This window comes from Miscanthus floridulus, chromosome 18, assembly GCF_019320115.1.
Source record: "Miscanthus floridulus cultivar M001 chromosome 18, ASM1932011v1, whole genome shotgun sequence".
Taxonomy (NCBI): Eukaryota; Viridiplantae; Streptophyta; class Magnoliopsida; order Poales; family Poaceae; genus Miscanthus; species Miscanthus floridulus.
Window position 1 is genome coordinate 101,385,187 of NC_089597.1, and position 19,010 is coordinate 101,404,196.

Genomic DNA, 19,010 nt, shown 5'->3' on the forward strand with positions numbered 1-19,010 from the left:
ACGATACCTATTCAATAGTATAGGTTACCTATAGTGAAACAGTATTTTTCTCTCACATCAATTCAACAAAAATAGTGTTTTCAACAAGTTTCAACCAAATTTTAGATCAACGAATGAGGCCGAAAGCATGGCCTTGGAGGACAGGAGGCAGAGCCACCGAGCTAGATCCTGCGCCGGTGACCAGACTACGAGTCTAGCAGCATGGCCTTGGGTTGCACAGATCTCGGACCATCCTAGAGGACGGCCGCAACCGTCTCCGTTCATCTCCAGCAGCTAGCAGATGATGCAAACAGTTGAACAAGAAAGAGTGGAAGAGTCCATTTCGGCGGCAGTAATCACGTACGGAAGCCTGAGCAATCACAAATCACAGTACACAGCAGATCAAGACGGCCAAGTACTGTACGTCTGTACCTTGTTGGGCTGGGTGGAAATGAAGAAATCAGATCACAGCCAACGGCATCAAAACAGCTGCTGCTTTCCACATCGGAGTACTATCATGGTACTCCATGAGAGCAGCCAGAGATCAGGCGCCAGAGTATTATATATCTGGTGCTTAGCTCAGCAAGGAATTTGATGCGCGCAAAAGGCCGTGATTGAAATGTGTTTTCCCCCTGCTTTCTGCTTCGCTGGTTCCGTGCACATGATTCCCATCATGGACACTGGGATCACCGCGCACGCTTCGGGTGGACACCTGTCGACGTGCTACTGTGCTAGAGAGGAGTCTGCGTGAGAATTAATTGCTATTTCCTTTAATCACCTAGTTACTTGTGTAATTTCCTAACTTTAATCTCCTAGCTAGTTGTGCTGAGTTAATGCCCAGCTAGCCCCTTGGGGTTCGGCCGGCCTCTTGGGACTCGGCTGGCCCTTTGGGTCACCCTCCTCCTCTCTTTTTATATGTAATCTCTTCTGTAAACTCAATTCTAAGTAATCTAAGTCTGTTAGGCTATTGTCTATCAAGACTAAACCATCGATTCTTCTGCTTCCGCTCCCACTCCACCCACCCCAGGTTGCTGCGCGCGCCCATGGCCACCTCCAGCTCCTCCGCCATGGCTACCACGACCAAGCTCTGCGACGAAGCCCTCTCTGCTGCCAAGCGCCTGGAGGATGAGGCCTCCTCTCTGCGCTCCACCAACACAGAGCGCAGCCAGCAGCTCGAGGAAGAAGCTGCCCTTCTCAAGTCCGCCGCCGCCGCCCAGGAGCGTGTCCGCGCCGCTGCTGCTGCTCTTGACAAAGAGCGCGCGCAGGCAGATACCCTGGAACAACAGGCCGTGGCCTTCCGGGATCGCCTCCGCCCCGAGCATCCGGACGACGACGCGGATCCTAAGGATGACGACGTCCATTCCGCCTCCTCTGAAGCAGCGGCCATCGCCCACCTCCACACTCAAGCTGCTGCCGTCTAGAACATGAAGAACCTCATCCCTACCGTTCTTGATCTTCAATCCTCCAACTACTCCAAGTGGCGCGGCTACGTCCTCCTCATCCTCAGGCGTTTCGCCTTGAAGGATCACGTCCTCAGCGACGACTCCCGCCCCTACGATCCGGCGTGGTCACGCATGGACCGCGTCATCCTCTCTTGGCTTTTCAACACCATCTCCGCCGACCTCCTGGACGTCATCCATGAGCACGACGGCCTCACCGCCCGGACAGCATGGCTCGGGATTGAACAGCAGTTCCTCAACAATCGCGAGTCCCGCGCCATGCTCCCCGACGCCGAGTTTCGCACTCTCTGCCAAGGTGCCCTCTCCATCGATGACTACTGCCGCAAAATGAAGAGCATGGCGGATGCCCTCGCCGACCTCGGCGAGCCCATCCAGGACCGAACTCTAGTGCTGAACGTTCTACGGGGTCTCAATGAATGTTTTCAGTTCATGTCCCAGGTCGTCACCCGCCAGAGGCCGTTCCCGTCCTTCGCCGATGTTCGTGCTGACCTCCGTTTGGCCGAGCTCAACATGGGGACGCCCTCTGCCTCTCCTTCGTCTCTCGTCGCCGCGCCCTCCATCAGGCCGCCCACTTCGTCCTCGCCTGCGCCTCCACGCCATCATCAGGCCACTGCTGGCCATCAGGCTGCTGCTGGACATCATGCTGCTACTGGACAGCAATCCAGTGGCAAGCGCGGTCGACGCCACCGCGGCGGGCACGGCTCTGGCGGCTCCCACAGCAGTGCACAGGGCGGGACTGCCCCAGCCACACCACAGTGGCCCTCACTGCTCAACCCCTGGACCGGCTCTATCCACATGTGGCTAGGGTCCACCGCCGGTGGCGCCCGTGGCCCTCCACCACGCGCAGTCCAGCCTGCACCTCTACAGCAGGCTCTGGTGGCCGGCGTGCCACCGGCATACTTCGCTCCACCACCGGCTTCCGGGTCCTACTACCCGCAGCCCCCTCAGGCACCTCCTGCTTGGGCGCCCTGGACGCCCGAGGGTCTCGCTAGCGCCTTCAGCACCGTCTCCCTCACCCCACCACCGAGTTCCTCGGATTGGGTGATCGACTCGGGCGCCTCCTCCCACATCACCGCCAACCCTGGTATGGTCACCGCTACACCATTCTCTTCCTTTCCCTCCTCCATTGTCGTAGGCAACGGGGCCACCCTCCCTGTTATTGGCACCGGCTATTATGTCCTTCCTGGACCCTTTTGCCTCGACAATGTCCTTGTAGCTCCCGACATTATCAGAAATCTCCTTTCGGTTCAAAAATTCACTACTGACAATTGTGTTTCTGTCAAGTTTGACCCTCTTGGTGTTTCTGTGAAGGATCTCCGTACCCGGAACACCCTCCTCCGTTGTAACAGCACGGGGCCTCTCTACACTCTTCAGCTCCCTTCATCCACCACTGGCTCCTGCGCCCTTGTCGCCACTACTTCACCAACTACCTGGCATAGGCGCCTCGGTCACCCCGACAAGGCCACTCTTCAGTCCCTTGTGCAGTCCTCCTCCATTGTCTACAGCAAGCCTGAAGATGACTCCCTCTGCCACGCCTGTCAGCTTGGGCGTCATATTCGTCTCCCTTTTTCTATTTCGCTATCTAGAGCAGCCAAGATTTTTGATTTAATCCATTGTGACTTGTGGACATCTCCTGTTGTTAGTGTCTCTGGTTTCAAATATTATTTAGTTATTCTTGATGATTGCTCTCATTTCCTCTGGACTTTTCCCCTTCACGCTAAGTCCGATACATTCCCCACGATTTCTAATTTCTTCGCTCATGTGTCTACCCAATTCGGCTGCACCATTAAATCAGTCCAATGTGACAACGGTCGCGAGTTTGATAACTCCGCCTCTCGTGCTTTCTTTCTTGCTCACGGCATCACTCTCCGCATGTCGTGCCCCTATACTTCCTAGCAAAATGGGAAAGCCGAGCGCATGATCCGCACCGTCAATAACATCACACGCACCCTCCTCTTCCAAGCTTTCATGCCCCCTCTTACTGGGCTAATGCTCTAGCCACTGCCACCTATCTCATCAATCGCCTTCCCACCAAAACTCTAAACATGAGCACCCCCTTTTTCGCCCTCCATGGCACCCTCCCCTCCTATCATGATCTTCGTGCCTTCGGGTGCACATGCTACCCCAACCTTTCTGCCACCACTCCTCACAAGCTTGCCCCCCGCTCCACCCTCTGTGATTTCCTTGGTTATTCACCGGATCACAAGGGCTATCGGTGTCTCGACCTCAACACCAACCGCATCATCATTTCTCGCCATGTTGTTTTCAACGAAACAATGTTTCCTTTTTCCCTCAGCCGGCCATCCCCTTCTCAGCAGGAACTTGATTTTCTAACTAACGACAACACCATTCCAGTGTCTCCCCTTCCTGCAGGTACACCCGGCGCTGCTGCCCCTTCTAGTTGGTGCCTCGAGCACCATCTCTGGCACGCGCAGGCATGCCGGCGTCCAGGGCCCCGGTGCTGCCAGCACCCTCCACCCCGGCACCACTGGCTGTGTCCAGGGGGTCCTTGGCGTCCTCTATACAGGCGCCCCTTGTATAGGCGCCCCCTATACAGGCGCCGGCTCCACCCGTCGTCCACGTCTACAGCCGGCGCGCTCCCCCCCGATGATTGCGCCTCAGAAGCCGCCTATTATTCATGTCTATAGCAGGCGTGCTCCTGCTCCTGCCCCGCCACCTGAGCGCCTGGCAGGAGCGCCTCCTCGACGTTCCAGCATGGTCCCCTCTCCACCTCGCTATGTCAAGAGCGATCCTCCGGTTCCTGCTGGTGCTGTTTCTATTCCGTCGGTCGCCAACTCCCACGGCATGGCGCCCCGTGAAAAAACAGGCTATCGACAGCCTCGCCTCGCCTTGCATACCGAGGCCTTGTCTCCCCTACCGCGGTCCTGTCAAGATGCCCTTGCTGATCCTCATTAGCGCCAGGCCATGGAAGATGAATATGCGGCTCTTCAAGACAACCACACCTGGGACCTCGTTCCCCGCCCCACCAAGGCCCATGTTGTTACTGGAAAATGGATTTTCAAACACAAGTTTCGTGCCGATGGCTCATTGGAGAGATACAAGGCTCCTTGGGTACTTCGGGGATTCACTCAACGCCCCGATGTTGATTATGATGAAACTTTCAGCCCGGTTGTCAAGCCAACCACTGTTCGGACAGTCATCACGGTGGCACACTCCAGGGATTGGCCGATTCATCAACTTGACATGAAGAACGCTTTCCTCCATGGGACTTTTAGAAACAGTATACTGCTCTCAGCCTACTGGGTTCGCTGATCCTGCACTTCCAGATCATGTCTATAGACTCAACAAATCCCTCTACGGCTTGAAGCAAGCCCTGCGGGCCTGGTACAGCCGCTTTGCCTCCTTTCTGATCTCTCTGGGGTTCACTGAAGCCAAGTCAGACACATCTCTCTTCATATTCAGCCGTGGCACCGAGACAGTCTACTTGCTCTTATATGTGGATGACATTGTCCTTACGGCTTCATCTCAGCAACTCCTTCACGGTGTCATTGCTGCTCTGAAAAAGGAGTTCGCCATGAAAGATCTTGGACCCCTACATCACTTCCTTGGCGTTGCAGTTCAGCGCCACAGGGATTCTGTTCTCCTTTCACAGCGTCAGTACACTCTGGACATACTTGCTCGCCATGGCATGAGTGACTACAAGCCTTGCTCCACTCCAGTTGACACTTGTGCAAAGGTACCAGCTGATGCCGGCCCGTCTGTTGCTGATCCCACTGCTTATCGCAGCCTTGTGGGTGCCCTCTAGTACCTCACCTTCACCAGGCCCGACATTGCCAATGCCGTCCAACAAGTGTGCCTTCATATGCATGATCCACGGGAAACTCACCTTGTCGCTGCCAAGCGGATCCTTCGCTATCTTCAGGGCACCCTCAGCCATGGTCTGGTCATTCCCCGCACAGCCCCAACACAGCTCCGTGTCTACACCGACGCTGATTGGGCCGGCTGCCCGGACACCTGCCGCTCCACCTCCGGCTACGCTGTCTTCCTCGGGGGCAGCCTGGTCTCCTGGTCCTCCAAGCGGCAGCCCACTGTCTCCCGGTCCAGCGCCGAGGCAGAGTACCGGGCTATTGCCAACGGCGTCGCTGAACCCACTTGGCTGCGGCAACTGCTCCAGGAACTTCACCATCCCCTAGACTCCGCATGCCTCATCTACTGCGACAATGTCAGCGCCTGCTACCTCTCCACCAACCCCGTTCAACATCAGCGCACCAAGCACGTGGAAATCGACCTTCACTTCGTCCGTGAACGTGTCGCCATGGGTGCAGTCCAGGTTCTTCATGTACCCACCACGTCGCAATTCGCCGATGTCTTCACCAAGGGGCTCCCTTTCTCTGTCTTCATGGATTTTCGCTCTAGTCTAAACGTTCGCTCCACCGACGATCTGACTGCGGAGGGTGTTAGAATTAATTGCTATTTATTTTAATCACCTAGTTACTTGTGTAATCTCCTAGCTTTAATCTCCTAGCTAGCTGTGCTGAGTTAATGCCCAGCTGGCCCCTTGGGGTTCGGCTGGCCTCTTGGGACTCGGCTGGCCCTTTGAGTCACCCTCCTCCTATCTTTTTATATGTAATCTCTTCTGTAAACTCAATTCAAATAATCTAAGCTGTTAGGCTATTGTCTATCAGTTTGTTAGTTGTCAGCCGCACCAAGGGCTAAGCAAGCTTCAGGACGAACGAACCAACGGTGTTGTCGGTGACGGTCAGACGGTGCATCAGAATTCTGAAACAAACACCACCAGACCAGACCAGATCCGCATTGCCGCACCGCAAAATTCACTAGAGAAGGAACTTTCAATGTTCCAAATTTACCATACACACAGAGGCAGCCGTCCCGTATACTATCTCTGTCCAGAGAAGAATACCGTGCCAGCAAAAGTGGTTTACGTTTGACCAAATTTGTGGTAAATACTATTTGTATTTACAGCTCCGAAATAATTTATTATGAAAACACATTTCGTAAATAATCTAATGATATTTATTTAATATCATAAATATTAATATTTTTTTTATCTATAATTAATCGAACTTAAGATACCAAACCATAACACCGTACTAGAATTGCATTTTTTCATGAACGGAGGGAGTATACAGAACGAACCATACCAAACTATCTCCAATCCTCAGATGGGAAACAAATCGATGAAAGTTACCGTGCGTGGGTCACAACGGGTAGTGAGTGATGCCACTCTGTAGTTAGTACCCATTGCCCGTACCCAAATCCGTATCCGTATTGTTTGGGTAGGATTAGAGGGCTATCCATTTGTTCGTGGTCTTGTGGATATATACCGTAGGGTACTCGAGGGTATTACCTGTTGAACCTGCTCTCACCAATTGTCAAGACGCTCAGCCACGCAGACGAAGGGGGTTCGAGGGTGCATTGCTCCATGGTCAGCCTCAGCTTCTTCCGCGTGCTCCTGCCGATGTCGTCCTCGGCGCTGGCACCGGCCCGTGTGCCCCTCTTCATGCCCGCCGCCACCGACAAAAAAAAATGAAGATATTGACGTAATCGGTGTAACAACCCAAAAATCCACACACCAAAAATCACAACTACAAAATTTTTCTTAAAAACTCCCATGTGATGATGAGTGTCATGTATAGAAACCCAACCTAAGAGATGCATTAGGTCTGACCCAACCAAGACAACACATAAGCATGGCATGCCATTTGTTGATTATGTTATTTAATTTCTAACAAATAAAGTGTTACATACGTTGTTAATTCAAGTTGTGATTTGGACTTCCATTTGCTTTATGTTATGCTTAACAAATCCATTAAAGTAATAAACCATAAAGTTATTATTAAACAAAATTCCCTAAACTCCAACGAATAAGTTACCTCAGTTTTGAATTCAAATACTAAACCAAATTTGAAATCAAACAACGGAGAAGAAATAAAAAAAAGAAAGAAGAAAAGAAGAAGAAGGCCTCGCAGGCTCGGCCTGCACCAACCAGCCCAACCGGCCCAGCCCTTCATATCTCCTCTCCGCTGGCCCACGCGTGCGTAGTAGCAGGCCGGCCCCAACTCGTGCGCAACAGCCCAGCTCGCGGCCCAGCGCGTCGCCCGCGCGCCCTGCTGCCTTCGCCAGCTGCCGCTGCCACTTGACCCCATGTGTCAGCCGCACGTCGCCCACGCCCGTGCGTCTCCCCGCCTCCGCTTCCAGCCGCTGCCCGCTGGACCCCGCATGTTAGCCCTACTGTTCTTCTTCCCCATGCCGTGCTCAACCACCGCGCGACCAAACGCCAACAGCACTGGCAGGGGGCGGGCCAGGGGGTCACGCCCGGGGCATGCCCCTGTCTCCTTTGCGCATCGCCCACGCAACCACGCGCGCGCCGTTGGATGCAAGCGTGTGCCTTCGATCACCTCTCGGCCTCCATCCGCCGATCACCGAGCTCCATGGCCGAGCTCGGCTATAAAAGCCCCAGCCCCGGAGCCCTAGCGCTCGTCCCGTCGCCCGCTGCCACCTGGTGGCCGTCCATAGCGCATCCGAACCAAGAGAGAAGGGGGAGAAGGGGAAGAAAGGGGAAGGGGAGAAAACGCCAAAGCCGCCGCGGAGGAGGAGGTCATCGGAGCCGAAGACGACGTCGGCGTTGTCGTCACTGACGCGGGCAACACTGCACTGCACGGCTTCCGGAGCTACACGGCTGCAACGCTTCACTGCACCGCTATCCCCTCTTCCACAACACCCACGGTGAGCCCCCTTCTAGTCTCTCTTTTCCCGCCGCCGCCGAACCTCATCTCGTCGGCCATGGCGCTCCACCCCGGGAGCGCGAAGGCCAGGGCCGTCTCCGGTTTGTGGGAACACTTGCACCCACGCACACGTCCGTGACCGCACCGTGATCACCCCGTGGTTCACCCGTGCGCCTCACCGTTGTCTTCATGACCGCCATGGCCGCCGGGAAGCCCCTACCGGCCACATGAGAATCCGAGCCCCGCCTTTGAGCCTGAATGTCCTCGCCGTGGCCCCATGAACCCGTAGAAACTTACACGCCCCCACCGCGACACTTCTCCGGGCTCATAGCCGCCTCATTGACGCCGCCGTCGTGCTCGGGAGGCCGCCGCCGTGGCCAAAGCCACCAGAGGCCCTGGAGGACCCCTCGACATGCCCAACATGCCCGTTGGAGCGTTGTGTCGCCCACGCGCACCACAGAATCGGCCTATGCAGCACCGCGCCATTCCCGCACATCGGTGGAGCTTGAGCCGCCGTTCGCCGTGGCCAGCGCCTCGGTGAGCCCCAGCCGCCACCTAGACCCCACCGTCGTAGTTGCCGTAGCCTGGGGAAGCCTTTCCCCTCCCCAATTGGACACCAACACCGCCACGAAGGCTCACCAGCGACCTTGTCGCCGGCAGGAGCACCGCCGCGGGAGAAACAGGGGGGATACCCCCCCTCGCTGGCCACCCATGCATGAACCTGGTGCACGTGAACCACAGACAGAGAAGAGAGGGGTGGACGCGGCTCACCGGAAGAAGACGCGGTCCACCGTAGACTGGCGCATCTGTCCACCGTGGACCGTGAGCCGTGGACCATGGCCTAGTGGAGGCCCATGGCCGTGACGTGGCTGCGTCACAGCATGCCACGTGTCTGGCCCGGCCCGGCCCAGACCGTCCCAACCTGAAGCCCGTTTGAGACCCGATCGTATTGACCGTTGACTGGTCAACGTTGACCGTTGACCTGGCCCCACATGTCAGTGACACGGACACTCTGGACCCACACGTCAGATGCTAACGTCATGATGACGTAACGTGGGACCCACATGTCAGAAGCCAGCATAGCCGAGGTGACGTCATGCTGACGTCACGCTGACATCAGCTGCTGACGTCAGCAGCCCAGGCCCCACATGTCAGTGACCCTGACTGTTGACCGTTGACCATTGACCGTTGACTCGTCGTTGACCGACATTGACTTTGACCGGACCCACCTGTCTGTGACCTAATAGCCTTTGGCCCCACCTGTCGGTGTGGATGACGTTGATGATGTCATGCTGACGTCAGCTGGACCCCACCTGTCAGCTCGGAACCGTGATGCTGACGTCAGCAAGCCACATGGACCAACCACAGCATGACACGTGTCAGCCCAGGATTAATTCAGCCTTTTTCCATTTTCAGAAATGATTTAAACTTCGGAAATTCATAACTAAATCATACGACCTCAGAAAAATATGAAACCAGGACCAAAATTCATCTAAAATCAAGCTCTACGCAATGAACCCATGTTTGAGTGCATTTGGCTCTTTTGAATTTTCATTGCTTCTTTGTGCTACTCTATAGACGTCGCTAACGTGACTATAATGCGATCGTTTGCAGACTCGGAGGAGAACCGGACGGACGAGGATCGTGAGTACCATGAGGAGTACGGAGACGACTACACCGAAGGTGCCACATCCCACCCAACCTCGTAGTACCTATTACACATGGCTAATATAGAACTACTATTGCTTTACTTTACTGCTACAGTCATATTATGATAGGAATTGCATGGTAGTATGCTTACTTAAAGGCCTTTACCTTGACGCAACCTTACCCCTGCATACCCTGCTATTAAGCTAGACACACGCTTACTGCTATATATTTTATTACTTATACTTCTACAACGCTTATACTACATGCGTGGTGGAAACTGGTGTTATCTGGACTATGAGGAGAGCGCTGCGTGTGTGACTTGGGTGTGTGGAGGGTGAGGGTTGTGTCGACCAAGTTGGAGTATACGATGAGCCTAGGGCAAGTCTTGCCGTGGGGTGCTACCTGGGCACCCCTAGAATAGATACCTATGGTGGGTAAAATGGTATATGAGGTGGTCCTGGGTGTGAACCTGTGACGGGAGGAGCCCAGGATGGAGGTGCTGTGGTGGCACGGTAAATGGAAACCCTGATGGAGACATTCTGGCTTGGTCACCCCTAAGGACTTACTAGTACTCAGATTCACCGGGAAGCAATATGTACCACTCGCCCTATATGGTGCGGGACGACCGGACTACTTGGTAGGATATTGCCACTACTGCTAGATTGATAGTGGACAGTGTAAGGAGGTACGGGGCGCGGAGGATTTCCCCCAAACCCTTCCAAGACTTCATGGAGACCTTGTGGACCCGGCTCATGACTCACAGTTTCAGCCACTCCAGACTAGACTTGGGGTGTACCAGGGCTGAATGGTAGAGTGGCATTATCCTAGGCTAGCAAGCGACCAGAATCAGCCCAGTTGACGACGGTCAGCGAGGAAGGCGGATCTTGTGGTTATGTAAAACCTCTGCAGAGTGTATGGTTGATCGATCGATACATGTGCCGACTTGTCGGCTATGGACCTTTCCTGGGTTTCGCTTAAACTAGATAGCGAGATGAGTCCTTCTCTTCTTCCCCCGTGAGAGAGTGTTCGGTCGTAGCTAGGGGCTACGGGCCTTGAGACAGTGCCGAGAGGGAGTTGGCCTATCGACTGAGCGATGGTATGGTATGGTGATGGTGTGGAGATGGTGGTATGTCGATTCCCAGGATCGAAACCTGGCTCTGGAATGGGAATGGGTGGAATATGTGTGGGAATGGTGTTAAAACTTGACTATACTATTATATACTTGATATGCTAAAATAACATAGGAAACCCCAGCCTTATAGGTTCCTTTTGACTATATCCAACTTGCATCCAATTTCCACAAAGCAATGCTCATAGGGTTGGGAGTGGCCAGTACAAATCATACTGATAAATTTTGGCATACAGGTTCTGCTGAGGAGTATAGCTCCGAGGAGTTTGACGGTTGATGGGTTCGTGCCTACGCTCGAGTTTGGCGATCTTATCTTCAAGCTGTTCTGAATGAATGCTACTTTTGATTCCACCAATGCGGCGATGTAATAAATTATATAATTCCGCACTATTTGTACTCTGATAATATCGTTGTATGGATGTGATATTCGACTAGAATTTGGGTAATATGATCTACCACGGTCTTATTACACTTCAACTCTGTGGTTTTCCCTTCGCGGAAATTGGGGTTGTTTCAGTTGGTATCAGAGCCAAACTTGACCTTAGGACGAAACCCTTAGAAATGGACGAAAGAATAGGACATGAACATCCCTTCTTTCGGTTATATACCGACCCTGCATTTACTTTTATGCAAGGCTTATCTATTATGGACCTGCTAACACCTGTTCCTTAAAACATGCAGATGGCAACGAACGTCGACTGGCCGCCTCTAGGACTGCTACCTCTGGACCATGCCAAGCTTACCTTCGACCTACGTGAGCTCGAGGGTTTTGCACAGACCCTCTGCCGAGTTCTCGTCATGTTAGGTGTCCCCGACGAGCTTGTCAAGGTCACCTGCACCGGGAAGCCAGCTCTGGAAGGAGGAATCGAAGGACCGATTGTCACCTCAGTCGAGTTCCCAGCTAGCACTACCTTACCTTCTGTCCCAGCTTCCACCGAGTTGACTATAGAGGACACCATCGAGGAGGGACTGCGAGCTATCTCGCACAAGGCACTTCGTAGAGTGATGAGGGACCACTACGAACACCTGAAGACAACAGAGTTCCGTCTACTTCCCCAGGCCCTCGACCTTAGCCTTACCCCTAGTGAGCAGAGTTTCGTAGCTGGCAGAGTTATCCTTGCCGAGGAGGACAGATGCCTAAGCATCTTAGCTATCCACCTGCTGGAGCAGGACAGGTACGTGACCCAGCTGGAGCAGAGGAGACGTCAGGACCAGGCCCTCCGGTGGGAGTACTAGGAGTGAGACTCACAGAGAGTGTAGGAGCGAGCTAGTCTACTTGAGATAGTTGCCAAGCTATAGGACGAGCTCAACCGCCGTGAAGAAATCCACAGAGCCGAGGTCGACGACTTATAGGACAAAGCCGCCGACCTAGGCAACAGGAACTGCTACCTCGACAGTAAGGTCTTGGAGTTGCAGAGAGAGTTGGACGACAAGAAGGCCGAGTTCAACCGCAGAGGAGACAGAGAGAGATCCAAGGGGATTGACATGTTGAAGATCCAGTCTCGAAACAAGACCATGACTCAAGATCTAGAAGAGTTCAGAAAGAAGGCCGTTCACAACCAGGGTCACCTGATCGAGGCACTCAGGCAGAACGAGTACCTACAGGACAAATGTGAGAGGACTCGACAGGCCTGGCAGAAGTCAGATAGGAAGGACCTTAGGGAGATGAAGGGTATGTGGGACCAGCTACCCAAGGAGATTCGTAGCAAGATGATGCCTAGGATAGAGGAGTTTGAGTTAGCCCTGACTTACCTCAACCTAGACGCCTGCCCTACCCTACCTGGAGCCAAGCCTACTGAGGAGCTCGCTGAGGCCTTGAAGTACATATCCCGACTTCACAAGTCTGATGAGGAGATCGCGATCGAGAACAGTCGTATCCCAACTACAGTGTACGAGTTAGAGTAGATGACCCCGCGTGGTCATGAGTCATGTCAGTAGCTTCCGTAAGTTGTGCCCCATGATGTACCCCTTATGAGATGTTTTATGAGACTTTATGCATAGTACGATTCTCGCACATCTTCAAGTGTAGCTACTGGAGATGATGCTATGTAATAAAACCCATGTAATGAATGTTTTGGATCTTATTGCATCTTATGGATCTTATTGCTTCTTTGTAATGAGTGTTGGATAGTATAAATGTTTTTCTTTAAATCGTCAAAATCATGTAATCATATCAAACTATAAGCACTCATGGCACAAGCACTAAAATTCTCTATGATCCGTGTTGCAGATGCCGAGCCGCCGTTCTAATCGCCTAATGAACCGTGGACGTGCGCCCACCCCTGACCCAGTTGAACCAAATGGGGGACGTGGTGGCAGCAACCATGGCCGTGGCCGTGGCCGTGGACGTGGAGGGATACCCTTCCACCTGGAGAATACTCCACCGCCTGAGGAGAACATTCCTCCACCACCACCAGCAAACCTGGCAGAAGTGATGGCACAATAGACCCAGCTTCTTGCAGCTCTTGTTGAAGGAGCAAACCGTCACCAGGGAGGTCAGCAGAATGACTTCCAAAGGAAGCTGGAGGGATTCCTAAAGCTAAGGCCACCTACCTATGATGGCACCGACCCTGACCCACTTGTAGCTGATGACTGGCTCAAGGAGATGGAGAAGAAGCTTGATCTCACTACTTTCACCAATGATGAGTGTGTTGGAGCTGCCACACACCAGCTCACAGGTGCAGCACGCGCCTGGTGGGACAGTTTCAGTGATTCCCATGAGGACCCTACCAACATCTCGTGGGATGAGTTCGCCGAAGCATTCACTGAGTATCACATTCCCAAGGGTGTCATGGAGGCCAAAGCTGAGGAGTTCCGCAACATCAAGATAGGAAAGGACAGGGTGACTGAGTACACTACTTGTTTCACCAATCTTCTTTGCTATGCACCTCCCTATGTTGTGAACTCTGAGAAGGAGAAGCTGTACTATTATCGCAAGGGACTTAACCCGCACATCAAGCTGAAGTTTGGCGGTATTGAGAGTAACACGTTGCGTGCTCTGGTGGATCGCTGCATCCAGATTGAGAAGGACCATGCTGAAGCTGGAGAAGAGTACAGGGAGAGGAAGCGTAAGCCTAAGGAGTCTCTCCGTGGTCGTGATTGCAAGAGGTTCCGCAGAGATGCACCATCCAGGGAATGCTCTCGCCATAACAGGGATGACAACCATTTGGACGCCGAGACAGCACAAGCTGTCCCTGACGTGGTGTACGGTATGTTTTTAGTTAATGGCAACACTGCATCAGTTCTATTCAACTCTGGAGCAACTTGTTCATACATATCATCCAAGTTTGCATGAGAGCATGACCTGCCTGTAACCCCACGTGAAAAGCCTATCATCACCAGTTCACTGTTAGGAGACCTAAAATGCACCCACATCTGTAAGGGAGTGAGTCTTACCATTGAGAGTCTTGTCTTTAAAGCCGACCTAACCCTTTTACCTTCCACTAGCCTAGATGTCATCCTAGGTATGGATTGGTTAACCATTCACCAAGGTATCATATCATGTTCACCTAGATACGTCCAAGTGACCCACCCATCAGGCCAAGTCATTAGATGTGAGCCCCAGTCTGGAAAGTCCACCTCTATCCTATGTGCCCTTAAAGCAAGTTTAGAATCACAAAAAGCGGAGAAGATAGTTCATGATGTGCCAGTAGTCAGAGACTATCCCGATGTATTCCCTGAAGAATTACCGGGTATGCCACCAGACCGTGATGTAGAGTTCATCATTGATCTTTTGCCAGGAACGGGACCCATTGCCAAGAGACCCTATCGCATGTCAGTTGATGAACTGGCTGAGCTCAAGAAACAGCTTGATGAGCTCATCTCGAAGGGATATATCAGACCCAGTGCTTCACCCTGGGGATCCCCTGTTCTATTTGTCAAGAGGAAGGATGGTTCAATGAGAATGTGCATTGATTACCAGAACTTGAATGCAGTCACCATCAAGAACAAGTACCCCCTGCCAAGAATTGATGATCTGCTTGATCAGCTTCGAGGTGCCAAGTATTTCTCCAAGATTGATCTCAGATCTGGCTATCATCAGATGAAGATTCGAGAAAGTGATATTCTGAAGACAACTTTTGTGACTAGGTATGGGCAGTTTGAGTTCACTGTGGTGTCCTTTGGACTCACAAATGCTCCCGCATACTTCATGAACATGATGAATAAGGTTTTTATGGATGAGCTAGATAAGTTCATGGTGGTATTCATTGATGATATCCTTGTCTATTCATCCACCGCTGAAGAACATGAACATCATCTGAGAATGGTGCTCGAGAAACTAGCCCAATATCAGCTCTACGCAAAGTTCAGCAAATGTGAGTTTTGGTTATAGGAAGTTGCCTTCCTAGGCCATGTACTATCAGCTGAAGGTGTTGTAGTTGACCCAGCTAAGATTAAGGCCGTGAAAGAATAGGATCAACCCCGTAATGTGACAGAAGTCAGAAGTTTCTTGGGATTGGCTGGATATTATCGCCGATTCATTAAGAACTTTTCTAAGATAGCCCGTCCAATGACCAACCTTCTAAAGAAGACCAAGGAGTTTGAATGGACGCCTGAGTGCGAACAAAGCTTCTAGGAATTGAAACAGAAGCTTACCACAACTCCTGTATTAGCATTACCTGATATCAGCAAAGATTTCATGGTCTATTGTGATGCATCCTGTCAAGGACTTGGGTGTGTACTAATGCAAGATGGAAAAGTAATAGCACATGCGTCCCGATAGTTGAAAGAACATGAGAACCGTTACCCAACCATTGATCTTGAGTTAGCAGCAGTTGTGCATGCCTTGAAGATCTGGAGGCACTACTTGATAGGCAACAAGTGTGATATCTACACGGATCATAAGAGCTTGAAGTACTTTTTCACTCAAGAAGATTTGAATATGAGGCAACGCCGTTGGCTAGAGTTGATCAAGGACTATGACCTGGAAATACACTATCATCCGGGAAAAGCTAATGTAGTTGTAGATGCTCTCAGTCGCAAGAGCTACTGTCACACTTTGATCACTGAATCCGTACCACCTGAGCTTAAGGAAGAGATTGATGATTTCCAACTTGAGATACTACCGCACGGCTTGTTGAATGAGCTCCACATACAGTATGATCTCATAGAACGCATCCGTCAAGCTCAGAAAGATTGTGAAGAAATCGAATATCTCCGTGGTCTGATGAAACTAGGCTATAAGACCAACCACCATGAAGATGAACAAGGAACCATCTGGTTCAAGAATAGAATCTGTGTTCCATCTAACCCAGTGCTATGAGAGGAAATTCTGTCAGAAGCTCACGATTCTAAGTACTGTATCCACCCTGGAGGTTCAAAAATGTATCAAGATTTGAAGAAACGCTTTTGGTGGAAAGGCATGAAGATAGACATTGCAGGACATGTGACACGATGTGACACCTATAATAGAGTCAAGGCTAAACATCAACGGCCTGCAGGTTTGCTAAAGCCTCTTGATGTTCCCGAGTGGAAGTGGGAGAGCATATCCATGGATTTCATAGTTGGATTGCCCTGTTCACAGAAAGGCAATGATTCCATCTGGGTGATTGTTGATCGCTTGACCAAGATTGCTCACTTTGTACCAGTAAAGACCAAGACCAATGCCAAAAAATTAGCAGATCTATATATTGAGCATATTCTCAGACTGCATGGAGCTCCCTCTAGTATTGTATCTGATCATGGTCCTCAATTTGTGTCCTGATTCTGGGAACCTCTGCACAAGTCTATTGGAACCAAACTTGATTTCAGTACCGCTTACCACCCACAGACAGATGGACAGACAGAATGAGTAAATCAGATCTTAGAGAACATGCTCCGTGCTAGTATACTAAACTATGGCTCTGATTGGGAGAAATGCCTACCTTATGCAGAGTTCTCTTACAACAACAGCTACCAAGCTAGTATCAAGATGTCGCCATTTGAAGCTCTGTATGGTAGACCTTGTAAGACACCTTTGATGTGGTCCCAACCGGGAGAAAGATCGTTCTTTGACTCCGCTAAGATTCAAGATACAGAAGGAGTTGCGCAAGTGAAGGAGAATTTGAGAATTGCTCAAAGTCGATACAAGAGCTATGTTGACAAAAGGAGAAGAGAACTTGAGTTCAATGTGGGAGATTTTGTCTATCTCAAGGTATCCCCGCTATGTGGAACTGTCAGATTCCATGTGAAAGGGAAGCTTGCCCCTAGATTCGTTGGCCCATACAAGATTTGCAAGAGGATTGGAAAGCTCGCCTACGAACTTGAGCTACCCGAGGAATTGATGGGTATACATCCCGTATTCCATGTCTCACAGCTACGCAAGTGTTTGAGAGTACCCGATGAAGTAGTTCCAACTGATACACTTGACATTCAAGATACACTTGAGTATAAAGAACATCCTATTAGAATTCTGGGCAGAGATACCAAAGAGACCCGTAGCAAGACTATTCCTATGTGCAAGATCCAATGGAGCAATCACACTGAGAGAGAAGCAACATGGGAGAAAGAGTCTGACCTCCGGCTATGATATCCTTACCTCTTTGAAGAGTACGTTACGCTTTAATCTCGGGGACAAGATTCTGTTAAGGGGGTAGGACTGTAACAACCCAAAAATCCACACACAAAAAATCACAACTACAAAATTTTTCTTAAAAACTCCCATGTGATGATGAGTGTCATATATAGAAACCCAACCTAAGAGATGCATTAGGTCTGACCCAACCAAGACAACACATAAGCATGGCATGCCATTTGTTGATTATGTTATTTAATTTCTAACAAATAAAGTGTTACATACGTTGTTAATTCAAGTTGTGATTTGGACTTCCATTTGCTTTATGTTATGCTTAACAAATCCATTAAAGTAATAAACCATAAAGTTATTATTAAACAAAATTCCCTAAACTCCAACGAATAAGTTACCTCAGTTTTGAATTCAAATACTAAACCAAATTTGAAATCAAACAACGGAGAAGAAATGAAAAAAAAGAAAGAAGAAAAGAAGAAGAAGGCCTCGCAGGCTCGGCCTGCGCCAACCAGCCCAACCGGCCTAGCCCTTCACATCTCCTCTCCGCTGGCCCACGCGCGCGTAGTAGCAGGCCGGCCCCAACTCGCGCGCAATAGCCCAGCTCGTGGCCCAGCGCGTCGCCCGTGCGCCCTGCTGCCTTCGCCAGCTGCCGCTGCCACTTGACCCCATGTCTCAGCCGCATGTCGCCCACGCCCGCGCGTCTCCCTGCCTCCGCTTGCAGCCGCTGCCCACTGGACCCCGCATGTCAGCCCTACTGTTCTTCTTCCCCACGCCGTGCTCAACCACCGCGCGACCAAACACCGACAGCACTGGCAGGGGGCGGGCCAGGGGGTCACGCCTGGGGCATGCCCCTATCTCCTTTGCGCCGCGCCCACGCAACCACGCGTGCGCCGTTGGATGCAAGCATGCGCCTCCGATCACCTCTCGGCCTCCATCCACCAATCACCGAGCTCCATGGCCGAGCTCGGCTATAAAAGCCCCAGCCCTAGAGCCCTAGCGCTCGTCCCGTCGCCTGCCGCCACCTGGTGGCCGTCCACAGTGCATTCGAACCAAGAGAGAAGGGGGAGAAGGGGAAGAAAGGGGAAGGGGAGAAAACGCCGAAGCTGCCGCGGAGGAGGAGGTCGTCGGAGCCAAAGACGACGCCGGCGTTGTCGTCACTGACGCGGGCAACGCTGCACTGCACGGCTTCCGGAGCTACATGGCTGCAACGCTTCACTACACCGCTATCCCCTCTTCCACAACACCCACGGTGGGCCCCCTTCCGGTCTCTCTTTGCCCGCCGCCGCCGAACCTTATCTCATCGGCCATGGCGCTCCACCCCGGGAGCGCGAAGGCAAGGGCCGTCTTCGGTCCATGGGAACACTTGCACCCACGCACACGTCCGTGACCGCACCGTGATCACCCCGTTGGAGCCCTGTGGTTCACCCGTGCGCCTCGCCGTCGTCTTCATGACCGCTGTGGCCGCCGGGAAGCCCCTACCGGCCACATGAGAATCTGAGCCCCGCCTTTGAGCCTGAATGTCCTCGCCGTGGCCCCACGAACTCGTAGAAACTTACACGCCCCCACCACGACACTTC

General features: G+C 52.0%; 1 protein-coding gene across 1 annotated transcript; it reads left to right on the top strand.

The window, feature by feature from the left end:
- Positions 1-1,403: 1,403 nt before the first annotated feature.
- Positions 1,404-13,175, top strand: LOC136524276 (uncharacterized). The gene is made up of 6 exons (XM_066517706.1): positions 1,404-2,976; positions 4,091-4,206; positions 4,696-5,136; positions 5,206-5,730; positions 12,342-12,597; positions 13,156-13,175. The coding sequence occupies exons 1-6, from the start codon at positions 1,404-1,406 to the stop codon at positions 13,173-13,175; spliced, it is 2,931 nt and encodes a 976-aa protein (XP_066373803.1).
- Positions 13,176-19,010: the final 5,835 nt, after the last annotated feature.